At 37.1% G+C, this 13,445-nt stretch overlaps 1 protein-coding gene across 1 annotated transcript in view; it reads left to right on the forward strand.

The window, feature by feature from the left end:
* The first annotated feature begins 5,983 nt into the window (after positions 1 to 5,983).
* Positions 5,984 to 13,445, forward strand: part of si:dkey-191g9.5 (rap1 GTPase-GDP dissociation stimulator 1) — an 11,572-nt gene continuing 4,110 nt past the window's right edge. Inside the window, exons 1-8 of the mRNA XM_046834145.1 lie at positions 5,984 to 6,390; positions 7,526 to 7,630; positions 9,312 to 9,434; positions 11,511 to 11,636; positions 11,868 to 11,996; positions 12,139 to 12,264; positions 12,542 to 12,685; positions 13,017 to 13,148. Of these exons, the coding sequence (XP_046690101.1) occupies positions 6,378 to 6,390; positions 7,526 to 7,630; positions 9,312 to 9,434; positions 11,511 to 11,636; positions 11,868 to 11,996; positions 12,139 to 12,264; positions 12,542 to 12,685; positions 13,017 to 13,148 (898 nt within the window). The 5' untranslated portion in view covers positions 5,984 to 6,377. The remainder of the gene's footprint in view (positions 6,391 to 7,525; positions 7,631 to 9,311; positions 9,435 to 11,510; positions 11,637 to 11,867; positions 11,997 to 12,138; positions 12,265 to 12,541; positions 12,686 to 13,016; positions 13,149 to 13,445) is intronic.

A 13,445-nucleotide genomic window follows, 5' to 3' on the forward strand; every position in this document is an offset into this window, starting at 1 on the left:
GTGTAACACACTAACCAAACAATATACACAAACCTGTCCCTTCAAAAACCCAAGAATACAATAGTCCTCTGTAATTTGTGTAGTTAGGTTTAATGATATAGTATTTAGTCAAAAGCATAAGCAGCAGTTGTGTATGAGCCAAAGGTTAACAGTGCATTGACTACAGTACTACAGTAAGGTAAGTGACTGACACACAGGATGACACTTGTGGCATGTTAGCTCGGACTAATCAATGCTTGACAACAGCCAAATGATACTATGTTAAATAAAACCTTTAAATAATTATTTGGCTTTATCAGGTCAATGCAGTTGACAAAACTTATTTTACAGCGACTATGTGAGAAAATCAAGTCAGAAACATAAAACCTCATGTTGTCAAAGTGCGAATTACCATGTAGGAAAAAAAAAAGAATAAATGAACTAGGGGACAAATATTGCACATGAAAAATGTATATGGAAAATATCACATTCGAAAAAAATGAAATTAACAAGCATGTGAAAATTCTGAGAACGTGTGAATGTCTAAAAACCACATGTAAAGTTCATGTGACTTTTCTGCAAGGAAGTTCACTGACCAGACTGACTGGAGTACAGTTTAATAACATCCTGGATTTCATTAGCAAGATCTTCACTGAAGTCTTTGTTGTTTTTATAGCCTTTATTCCTTTCAACTAGCACCACATAATACATCTTCTAATAAAGCTCTCTAGAGTGTTAAATATTCACTTTTTAGGCCTAATTATAATACAATTTTAGTTTCCATGACAGGGACACTGCTGAGGGACAGGGATTCCCAGGGAGATGGTTGATGAATATTTAATGAAAAAGGTTTTTTTTAGTCTGCATAGGAATAGTGAATGGCTGCTTTAGTCTGCATACGAAGCAGAAACTCCCTCCTTCTCTCTCTCTCTCTCTCTCTCTCTCTCTCTCTATTCTCTCTCTCTCTCTCTCTCTCTCTCTCTCTCTCTCTCTCTCTCTCTATTCTTTCATTGTTCTGCTGCCTGCTGACTCCAAATGTCAACTGCAGGAAGAAATCCCAGAAGGATTAGTTTACAGACAACACACACACACACACACACACACACACACACACACACACACACACACACACACACGTGCACACACATTTAGGATAAATGTTATAGTGCTTGATATATTTTATGTATTACACCTGAACCTCTGATTTGACTGTGGAAAGCACATGCTGAAATATGTCACATAATGTGGCATACATTTTAAGAATATTTTAATAATCTTTATTTAAAGATTTTAATGTATTATTTTACAATATTTATTGCCATCTATGTCCATTGATGAGCAGTTTTTGTTTATTTATGATTAATTAAATTTTATCTTAGAAATAAAGACCATATCTAAATTAATATAAAACTAATTTAACTCTGAACTATAAATTTTATTGAGAGATTAGATTAAGCAACTCGATAACGAACAAAACTATGAAAAAATCACAATATTTTAGAAATGCACTCTTAACTTTGAATGTCTCCTTTTTCATACTTCACTGTCATGAAAATCATAACAGTGCTCATGCTGTGTGATCATTAGAAAGCAGATTAGGGTTTTTTGTGTCTCTAATATCCCACTGTCACAATAAATTGGTGTCATCGGATAATGTCAAAGTTGAAAAAAGAAAGAAAATCATGTGTTTGCCCCGAGGAAACAAAACAATATGGGGAATAAAGCTGGAAAGAAGGAGAGAAGGTCGTGAGGAACCGTCTAAGCATAAGGACTGCTGTCTGGAATTGTGAATTGATTAATGCAGGCTGAATCCATTAGCTAATGAATTCTGTCTGGACAAAAGTGCATTTCATGGTGAAATTGCCTTACCTCTTTGTCCCATATCATTTGATGACGGTCCTTCAGAGAACTGAATGGCTTTTCTGCATGGTGTTTCCTAGGATCTGTCAGTAATATGTTTTTCTATTTACGGTATGTCTCTTTGGTTGCAGAGAGGCAAAATTTCTTAGAAGAGCCACATCTAGTGTTCTTCCTAATGATAAACTAATTGACTCATTTCCATGTCAACAGATATTCCCAAGGCACACAGAATCCTGCAAAGAAATGGTTCACCTGAGCCTAAGAGAGCTCAACATAAGGTTGTGACAACGGCTCACTCTTTGTCCTTCCCACATAATTGAATAGTTTTAACTGCATTTTCCATGAATGAATTCTGCTCACTAAGTGAGTTACTTGGTACCCTGAGTGTTTGGTGTCATGTTAAGACAATAGGAAAACGCTAAAATGCTTCCTCTGCCCTTTTGATACCAAAGTCTAATGCTATTTAAAATAATTTTAAAAGATTCAAAGATTAATTGTTTCAGCGACTAAATGTACGAGTTGTAATGAATTTATGAAAGTAGACATGCTCAGATACTATCAGTGAGTAGGACAATTGAAAAAGAAACCCAGAGAGAACTGATGGATTCAGATTTTTGTAATTACGGGAATCTCTAATGCGTTAATCTGCTGCATGTCTGTGTGGCTGTATTTAGTAGAAATGCCTCTGCAAAATGCACTAAAAGATCAGTAGAAGTTAAATTATTTTCTCATTACAATCTTTGTCTAGCGTAGTGGTGTTTGAAAGAAGGTCTAAGATTGATGTTAAAGCACCCCCACACACACACACACACACACACACACACACACACACACACACACACACACACACACACTACATATAGACAGAATTTTGTTGACCATATGATTTTCATAAGATTTCACACTCCACATTTAGTTCCCATTTGCTGTTATAATAACCTTCTCTCTCCTGGGAAGATGTCCTACTAAATTTTGGATTGCGCTTGTGGAGATTTGTGCTCATTCAGCCTCAAGGGCGTTAGTAAAGTAAGATATTGATGTAGGTTGAGGACGCCTGTGGTGCAGTCAACTTTAGGTCAGAGCTCTATAGCAGGCCACTAAAGGTCTTCCATTCCAACCCAAATAAAGCATGTTTTAATGGAGCTGGCTTTGTGCACAGGGGCTTGCAATGCTGGAACAGGTTTGGGTCTCCTAGTTTTAGTGAAGGGAAAATATAATGCTACCAAATCAAAAGACATCCTATACAATTGTGTGCCTTAAATTTTTTAAAAGTTTTTTCTTACTGGGGTGGACATTTATATATTATTAGCAATCATGATACGTATTTGGCAGATGCTAAAGCAAACATAAAATACAGTAGTATACAGTAATAAAGATTTTTGGTCTGAAAGAGGCAGATGTAGAGGACAGGGGGATATGGAGACGGATGATCCGCTGTGGCAACCCGTAATGGGAGATGCCAGAAGAAGAAGACAAAAATAAAGATTTTCTGGTCATTTTTGCAGATTTTAAAAATGTCCAGAGTTTGACAGTGTTGTCAGTTTTGTAAAAGCAAAAAATAATGTCACACTGCCACCTGCTGATCTGCTTGTGAATTACTGTACTATTCATGTCTATGTTCACCTCTGTCCCTTAAATTTTTTTTACGTCGTGACTATGGGATACGGTGACTAGATGTAATCCTTCCCTCCCGCTCAAAAAAAATAAAATCCCAAACCAAACCAAACAACCAACTATACAGCTTACCATTACATTTTTTTTAAAATCAATAAAGAATGTATCTGCCACCTACTGGACGATTAGTTCCGAGGCCCAACATAAAGCCAACATGGATGCCAGAGCATTTTCCTTGTAATAATTGCAATGGATTCAGATGAATTGTTCTTTGACTGCTTTCTGTTATGAAATAACAAATTCATCAGTGCATGTAAAAGTATAATAACCGATTTAAGGGATTATAATACAGCGTAGTGTGTTTGCTATGTTAAAATATGCATTAGGTAAGATTCATATATTTTTTCCCCCCCAATATATGGTCACTAGTGGGGTGTTAAATAGGTGGGTTCAGCATTTGAAGAAGTTTGCACCCTGCTATTGCTGCTAAATTTACACTATGCACCACCCCCACAAACTAGAGAAGAAAGCCCATCTGAACACAAACAACCATTTCTGTCATTTTCAGTTTTCTAAATGGGTTTTTCCAGACACTTATTACCACTGAGGTCATGGCCCAAATATTATTGTTTGAATAAATGTTCTACATATATTTTTTAGGTCTGTTCAAGTAAGAAATATTATATAAAATATCTCACATTTAAAAAATAAAGTAACATGGTAATATAATTTTTAAATTAAGCGCCATTTTCTTTTAACAAAATTGAATAAATATTTTACCATAATTGTTTTTTTTTAATTGCTGATTTAACACCCACACAAAGATGTAGAAAGAGGACCACTGACTTTCGACATTTATTTATTTGTTTATATACAGCTGCAATAGGAGTAAGATGCAAAAGATAATAATATAGAGGTATAATACCAGTATGCCCAATTTAAGATGAAATTATGACATTAACTATATTTGTCTGGATTTCCTTTAAGCAACACATGTGCAATAACAATAATTGAAAACAATATTATATATTATAATTTTGTATAATTATATATTATATAATATAATATTATAATAAAACAATATTACAAAACAATATTGCAATATGTTTGATAGCGTAATTACTTACTCGTTGTCTCTTTTTTTCTTCTTTTTTAATTATAAATTGTGTTGTGTATATACTATATACTGTATTATGTTTCTATTCTTTTTTTACATATTTGCACACTGTACTATAACTCAGTTTCAGGGTGTTACAGATCTTCTTATAGCCTCTGCATCTTTGTGGAGAGCAACACTTCTAATTCTCAAATCCTCAGAGAGTTCTTTGCCATGAGGTTCCATGTTGAACATCCAGTGGTCAGTATGAGAGAATTCTACTGGAAGCACCACATTTTAACTGCTCTGATACAAGATACACAAATTTGTATTAGGGTGTACTCACTTTTGTTGCCAGCTATTTTGACAATAATGGCTCTATGTTGAGTTTTTTCAGCGGACAGTAAATCTGTACTGCTATACAAGCTGCACATTGACGACTTTAAAATATATCCAAGTTTCATTTCTATATTATTGTCCCTTGAGAAGATACTAAAATGGTTGCTGAAATGTGGGGGTGTACTCACTTTTGTGAGATACTGTCCATCCAGGGAAGTGGTAGCTCAGTAGTTGAGTCTTTGAGTTACTGATTGAAAGGTTGGGGGTTCAAGCCCCAAAATCGCCACTCTTGGGACCTTGAGCAAGCCTCTTAACCCTCTGTGGTCCAGGGGTGCTGTATTATAGCTGATCGCAGCTTCCTAACCTGCTGGGATCTGTGAAGAAAGAATTTCTCTGTGCTGTAATGAACATGTAAAAAGTACTAGCAATTCAGCTACATCACAATATGTTAATTATATTCATTGTTAGAATATAAAGTGGTCCGGGAAAAACTGTTAGCAAAACCAAAATAGCACATTTCCCCCCTTTTTATGATAATAAAAAACTTTGTTAAGAAAACATAAATACATTTTACAAGAAGAAACGTCTTTTGCAGTCAAGGCAAGTGTAGAAATAAGTCTGATTTTATTACATTTTTTTTTACTTTTTTAATTATTAAGAACATTTTCTCCATTTGTCTTTTTTAGTTATTTATATTATATGTTATAATATTTTATATTATAAGTCAGCCTTACAATGTACCCTCTACTGATTTTTACAATTCTAAGACAATTAAGAGTTTTCTCTGGGATGCATTAACTGTGTTAACCTTGCAGGTGCTTTAACTGTGTTTTGTGTTTTGCAAGAGAGAAACTACGCAGGAAAATGAATAATGATGAGGATCACTGCTGAGAGTGTAAAGGCTGGGGTCTCAGATCCAGCGTCACCCGCAGGCTAATTGTGAACTGATGAGCTTTGGGCAGCTTTAGGATTTAGAGCGTATCATGAGCACGAGAGGGTGGGAGAGCCTGTCTTCGAATGAGAGAACAACAGTGAAGGGGGAGGGATTGCACAGGGTGACAGAGAGAGAGAGAGAGAGAGAGAGAGAGAGAGAGAGAGAGAGAGAGAGAGAGAGAGAGAGTATGCAGACGAGGAACACTGAATAAAAAATGCTATAAAAGCATGGAAAGGGGGAGAGATGTAGGCAAAGAGTGTGCGATATGATGTAAGAATGCGCATTTATTCATTAATGGAATGGACCAGTGAGGATGTCCAGACCCAGGTGCTGACTCAAGACGTTCTTGAGGCTGGTGTCTGCTGTCCTGCCTGAAGGAGGGGTACCTCTGTCGTCACACACACACACACACACACAGACACACACACACACACACACACACACACACACACACACACACACACACACACACACACACACACACAATCCACACAGAGCTGCGGCTAGAGGATAGAGACAGGGAAATACTGAGGAACACCCTGACTACCATAAACAATGGCAGATATTGGTAAGTACCGAAAACTCCTTAGTTGTATAATGTTCCATTCTGCTCTGACATGATATAGAGCTTATGTGCTTCAAGATGTTGCTATAATTCTTGTGTTTTAAGAAAGGAGAGCTGCATCTCAGTGATGCTTGTGTTTATTTTCTGCCTCACCTGACCATATTTAAACCTGGACTCTGAAAGGTGATGAGCTCCACAAGTGGACGTGATGAAGTCCTAAGCACCACACCCCAGAGTGAATTAGGACCTCTGTGTGACTGTTTAAGGTGTTTCACTCTGCCATGTGAGCTGCCTAAGCTAATGAGAACCCCAGGGCATCTCTATCACTCAGAGATTTACTCAATGTTTTTAAGGTTCTTCTAGTTTACAGATACATGTTTGTGTGCAACCAAGGCGTATTAATATATATTTATACTAAGAACCCACAGCTATTTTCATGGTATTCAAATAGTCTAGCACTCAGTATTTCTATTTTCACTCTTCTTACCAGGGATTATAAGGGTGATTACTCTCCCTGTTGCAGATCTCTCTCTCTCTCTCTCTCTCTCTCTCTCTCTCTCTCTCTCTCTCTCTCTGAATTATATGCTAGGTTTGCCTTCAGGAGAGATCTGAGCAAAAAAGGCTTTAGTGTTTAGAAATTCAACCATTTTCTCCCTTCCCCTGTCTTGCATTTAAGGAAAATAGGAAAAAAAAAATTAAGGCAGATAACTGGAAATGCACTGGATTATATAGAAGGGAACAGAGAAATTGGCTTATTAGTTTATATCAATTCAATGTTCTTGCTTGAATAAATGATGTAAGTAAAATTCACATTAATCCTGCCAAATAGATAGTCTATAAAAAAGGACTTAAGTGGGCCATATCTTATGTAACGTTTGACTGTTACTCATTGCCTGTGATGAAATAAAAATAGATTATGGATATGTCGCAGTTTGATAGTACTACTAAACGTATCAGAAATTATATATACACTCTCTCTCTCTCTCTCTCTCTCTTTGTGAATGTCTCAGTATAGAATAATTAAAATAATTATTTTATGTCACAACAATAACCTTCAATAATAATGTAAAGACTATTCTTTACCCAAATATAACTGAATAGGTTTTCTTTTCTGATAAAACACGTGTTCATGTTTCAGATGATCTGGCTGGGGCTCTGAATGCAATAAGTGTGAGCACTGAACTTGTAGAAGAAGAACTAAAGCCTCACATAGACACCATGCTGAATGTTTTACTGGAGAAGAGTAAGTCTGTATATTCATATCTATCTGTCCATTCTACCATAAATCCATCCAAATATCCATATACTGTACCATCCATCCTAAAGCCAAGTCAAGTCAAGTCAAGTTTATTTGTATAGCGCTTTTCACAACAGACATTGTCTCAAAGCAGCTTTACAGAAATCAACAGTTAAGGTGAATGGTGTGCATTTATCCCTGATGAGCAGCCATGGCGACTGTGGCAAGGAAAAACTCCCTTAGATGTTATGAGGAAGAAACCTTGAGAGGAACCAGACTCAAAAGGGGAACCCATCCTCATTTGGGTGACATCAAGAGTTTGATCATAAATCTTTCAACAATACAGAACACTGGAGAGTGAGAACTAACATGAGCACTGGAGTATAAGATTATAAGTAAATGTTCTTTCAAAAGTCTTGTTGTAGTAAAGCCTGCTGTTCATTTATATTTATAGGTCTGCATTCATGCATCAACCATTATTACTCAAACATGTTTATTTTAATCAATAAATCATTTCATTATCTATATCTCTTTGAATACATCCACTTATCATAAACTCTGTTGCCCATTTAGTCACCAATCAGTCTATCAATCAATCCCATCTATCAAATGTAAACTGCTGTTAATATTGCCATTCTTTCAATCAACAATCCATCCAATGATCCGTTTATTCTTACATTTATCTATTTATCATCCATTCTAAATGGCTAGCAATCCATCAACCATCCATCCACAATGACACCATAAATCCAGCTTCTTATTATACTACTGAATAGTTCTGATTATATGTTGCTATTTAGCACCACACCTGCTGTATTATAATATTCTTATTATGTTTGGAAGGTTGCAGTTAATGCAACCCACCACTGCTATTAAGAGTAGATGCAATTCTATTGTAGGTAGTAAAAGGCCAGCTATAATGTTGATAATCCACTTGTCCATGTGTGTGTTTGTGTGTGTGAAAGAGAGAGAGAAAAACAGCGATAAAATACTCAATATGTACAGAAACCATCCGAAATATAAATATGAAAATGATAGGAAAGAAAACGGAGAAAATAATGCCTAATCTCACCTTTAAACGCTCTTGCTTGCTCTCACCACTTCTCCTTTTACTCTCCTTTGGTGAAAATTAATTTGTTGTTACTGGCTGTCAGATTCTTAGTAATTTTAGTTGGCAAATGCATCTAAAAATGGAAAATAACAGACTCCTGCAAAGAACACAATGCAGATGTTGCTATGGCAGCACAGTCTGATCTGACAGCGTGACCTGCCTCCTCGGCTGGATAGAGTTTTTCACTTGGGATGCCCACTCTAATGAAATATTCCCTTCATCTTGAAGCTTGAAGTTGAGGAAATTTCTTCCATCATTAGAAAATTGGCCATAGCCTGCTGAGAAACTACTAACAGAGTCAGGGCAGTCTTGTGGAGCAAGGATTAGTGCAGATAAAAGAAATGGTATAAGCACAGGACATTTTGAGAAAGGAAAGTTATCAATTTAATTAGGGAGGAGAAGACATGCAGAACCCCCTAAGGCCACTTACAAGGCTTTTTTCTTAGCCTCAGCGAATACACATTTAAAACACACAGCCATCCAGAAGACCATGTATCAAATAATTGATGTCAACTTTTACTCACACACAGCATACACATGTATCGAAACAAACAATATATTCAACTCTCTTCTTAGAAACAGGTGCTGCAGAGCAGATAGCCTCCAGTGGAATACTACCCACGCTGGCCCAGACTCTGAGACAGAAAGGCTCCCTCACATCACAGGTGACGCTGTTGGTGGCTGAAATGGCCAGAGAAGGTAACAGGAACAACTAGCAACATTAACTGTTAATAATTAAATAATACATTTCCCTCTTTGGCTTGTTGCGGACTGAATTTTCCCTGTCCTGCTGCAATATAAGTTAAAAAAAACTGCTTATACATCTGTAAAATGACAATTATAAAAACATTGAAGCTGCATCACAGTAAGTAGGAAATTCAAGAATTTCTGAAAAGTCATTTTCCTTGCTTGCACAGCAAAAGAGACAAAAGCTCCAAACATCTTTAAATTTGTGATATCTAGAGATCAGTCCTTGAAATGTCTAAATAAATTATATTGCATTAGATGGAGCTGGAGGTAGCAAAGCTGAAGATATTGAGATTTTCATTGGGAGTGACGAAGATGGACAGGATTAGAAATGAGTTTATTAGAGGGACAGCGCATGTAGGACGTTTTGGAGACAAGGTGAGGGAGGCCTGATTGAGATGGTTTGGACATGTGCAGAGGAGGGACATTGGGTAAATCGGTAGAAGAATACTGAGGATGAAGCTGCCAGGAAAGTGGAAAAGAGGAAGACCAAGGATGAGGTGTAAGGATGTGTTGAGGGAAGACATGTAGTTGGTTTGAACGAGGCAGATGTAAAGAGAGGGTAGTGTGGAGTTGGATGATCCACTGTGGAGACCCCTAATGGGGAAGCTGAAATAAAGAAGTAGAAACTTCAGATTAGATTAGATTAGATTAGATTCAACTTTATTGCTATTGTGCAAGGTATATGTACAGAGCCAATAGAATGCAGTTAGAATCTAACCAGAAGTGCATAAGTGGCCTATTTATTTTTGTAAATATATGAATAAGGATATATATATATATATATATATATATATATATATATATATATATATATATATATATATGTATATATATATATATATATATATATATATATATATATATATATATATATATATATATATATATATATATATATATATATATATACATATATATATACATACTGTATATATAGTAATATGCAGTATAAGTGTGCAAAGAAATCACATGATCTGGATAAGTACAAGTATGAATTTATGCATGCAATATACAGTAGTGCAATAATAAACATAGTTATGGATGGTGCAAAAATGCGTGGTGGGCAAGCAGTGCAAGATACACAGAAAGTATTTTGACATTATATGATGAAAAATCAGCTGTTCACTGCAGTAACAGACTCAGGAAAAAGCTATTATTCAGTCTTTTGTGTGGGTTTTGAGGCACCTGTAGCGTCTGCTCGATGGGAGAAGTGTGAATAGTGCATGGTTGGGGTCGGGGATCTTTAAAAATGCCCCTCACCCTTTGCAGACAACGTTTGTTGTGAATGTCCTCCAAGGTGGGAAGCTTATTCCCGATCGCTTTTATGGTCCAAAGCAGCGCAGCTGCTGTACCACACTGAGATACAGATTGTGAGAGAACTCTTAATGGAACAGTGGTAAAAGTTCTCCAATATCCTGCAGCACAGACAGGATTTTTAAGTCTCCTCAGAAAATACAGGCGCTGTTGTGCCATTCTGATCAGCATAGAAGAGTTCAGAAACCAGGTGAGATCCTTGGAGATGTGGACTTCAAGGAACTTAAAGTTGGGTACACCCCCAATAGCAGCTCTGTTGAGGTTAATGGAGCATGATTGAGATTGCTTGTCTAAAATCCATAATGACCTTTTCCGTTTTCTAGGTGTTGAATTCCAGGTTATTGTCCTCACACCATGCTACTAGGTGCTGGATCTCCTCCCTGTAAGCCGTCTCATTGTTACCTCTGATTAGGCCTACCACCGTGGTGTCATCTGCGAACTTAACAGTGCTGTTTGAGGCATAGGCAGGTACGCAGTCATGGGTAAAAAAGGAGTATAGGAGAGGGGACAATACGAATTCCTGAGGAAACCCAGTGCTAAAAATGATAATAGAGGAGGTGATGGTGTTCCATGGAAATGGCATCCTCGGTTGACCTATTTGGGCAATAGGCAAATTGATATGGGTCCAGAGTGGGTGGCAGACAGGCTTTAAGGTGGGTAAGGATCATTATGAACCTTCTTTAATAGCTGATGTATGTTTTGGTATTATAGCTGCGGTCAGAGAGAGCTGTATCCAGGCAGGCCTGGTGACTGCACTGTTGCCTTTACTGAACAGCCAAGATCAGGAGCTGCTGCTACACACCGGCCGTGCCATCGGACGCATCTGCTTTGACAACAGTGAGCACAGCTGTTCCTGAGCCAACAGCCTTTTGTTCAAGCGTAGACAAAGACAAGCATTCTCTGTAAACAAACGAATACCCAACATATTTTACATTGCTAATGTCATTGGTTCAATCCTGTCATTACTGTACTTGACTTTCTTGTTTTTTTTTTTTTTGCCCCACATTTTCTTCCTTTCTGTTTCCTCAAATATTTTGTTTTATTTCTGTCTCTGTATCCCACACTCAGCTGGGCAGCAGACTCAGTTGGTGAAGAGTGGTGTTATCCCCAGACTGGTGGCCATTATGCACCAGTACCCAGAAAACGATCCACTTGTCAACGTTTGCCTTCTGGCCCTGTGTAACCTTGCTGATATGGGTGAGAAAGAGAGCACAGGCCCTGCTCTCAGTTAACCAACATGGTTTTGCCTTTCCCTGTACTACTCTTTTGGTTTACAAGATGGGCTATAAATGGAATGTGATGTGAAGCTAATTAAGGCTGATTCTCTGCTCATATTCAGATGCAGCAAGAGAAGCTTTGGCAGAAGTTGGTCTGGCAGATGTTCTGACTTCCCAGCTGAAGCGTGCGCCAGATGCAGAGCGCCGCCATCTTATTCTGGAGGTGCTGGGATCACTCGGAGAGAGTGGTGAGCCAGATCTGCAGTTCAGCAAATGTGAAAACAGATGTGCCTTTATTTATGGTGTTAACGGGTTCTTAACACCACAAAAAAGGTGAGATTAAAATAATGCACGCAACATTTTATTTTTGGATGAACTGCAGGAGAACACACTAGAAAGAAGTGAGGAAATAAAATAAATTCTAAATTAATACAAATAATCATTATCTTCATCATTGTTATCATCATCATTATCCAAACTATTGCTCAGAACCACTGTAAATATGTTCATATGTTCATGCCTTAGATGCCCTGAAGCTCCAATTTGTAGAGGGTGGTGTGCCTGAAGCTCTTTCTCAAATGATTCGAGGATTGCAGGGTGACTCCGACCCTCATGACCTGTGTAGTATAAAAATAGCATCCAACCTCATAGTGACACTGCTACTGGGGGGTAAGTCGCACCTGAAAGGTCTGTTGTTTTCACATTATTTTATTACAAACCTATTTGAGTTGAACCAGTATTACATTGGGCCTGATACTTTACATTTAAAAGTAAACATCTCATACATATTGCTATGTTCTTTAATTTGAGCATCAATATCCATATCTTTAGGTTACAGTTTCATAGTTTATGCTTGTTACATTAATTGTAATATGTCATGTTTACCTGTAGGCATTAAAGCATGATATACAGTATATTACCTTGTGATTTGCATAATCACATGGTAATAATAAAACAAATACTGTAGTATTTAATTAATATTTTAAAAACCTTCTTCTAGATGAATCCATGCAGAAATGTTTTGGAGAAGGAACAGGGGTTGTGTATCAGGATGTTTTGTCCTGGCTACAGTCGTCTAACACCCAACTTCAACTATCTGGAGCTCTGGCAATTGCGAACTTTGCCAGAAATGGTGAGTAATTCCTGTGATATAGAAAAAACTATTTGTATGTACTTTGTCCACAATATTTGAACTTTTGCATGATAAGAGTTATGTACCATATGTAGATTCACTTTTGTAAATCGCTCTGGATAAGGGCGTCTGCTAAATGCCGCAAACGTAATTGTGAATGTAGATGTAGATTCAAATTCATATTGCAGGACATTTTTACACTTATTCACAAAAAGGTCCATTTATTTATTGAATGCGAGCTAAATGTCATACAGCTATCATTTTGAGGTGGAAGTTGTAAAAATATGCCATTGCCTA

Source organism: Silurus meridionalis, chromosome 2 (genome assembly GCF_014805685.1).
Source record: "Silurus meridionalis isolate SWU-2019-XX chromosome 2, ASM1480568v1, whole genome shotgun sequence".
NCBI classification, from domain to species: Eukaryota; Metazoa; Chordata; class Actinopteri; order Siluriformes; family Siluridae; genus Silurus; species Silurus meridionalis.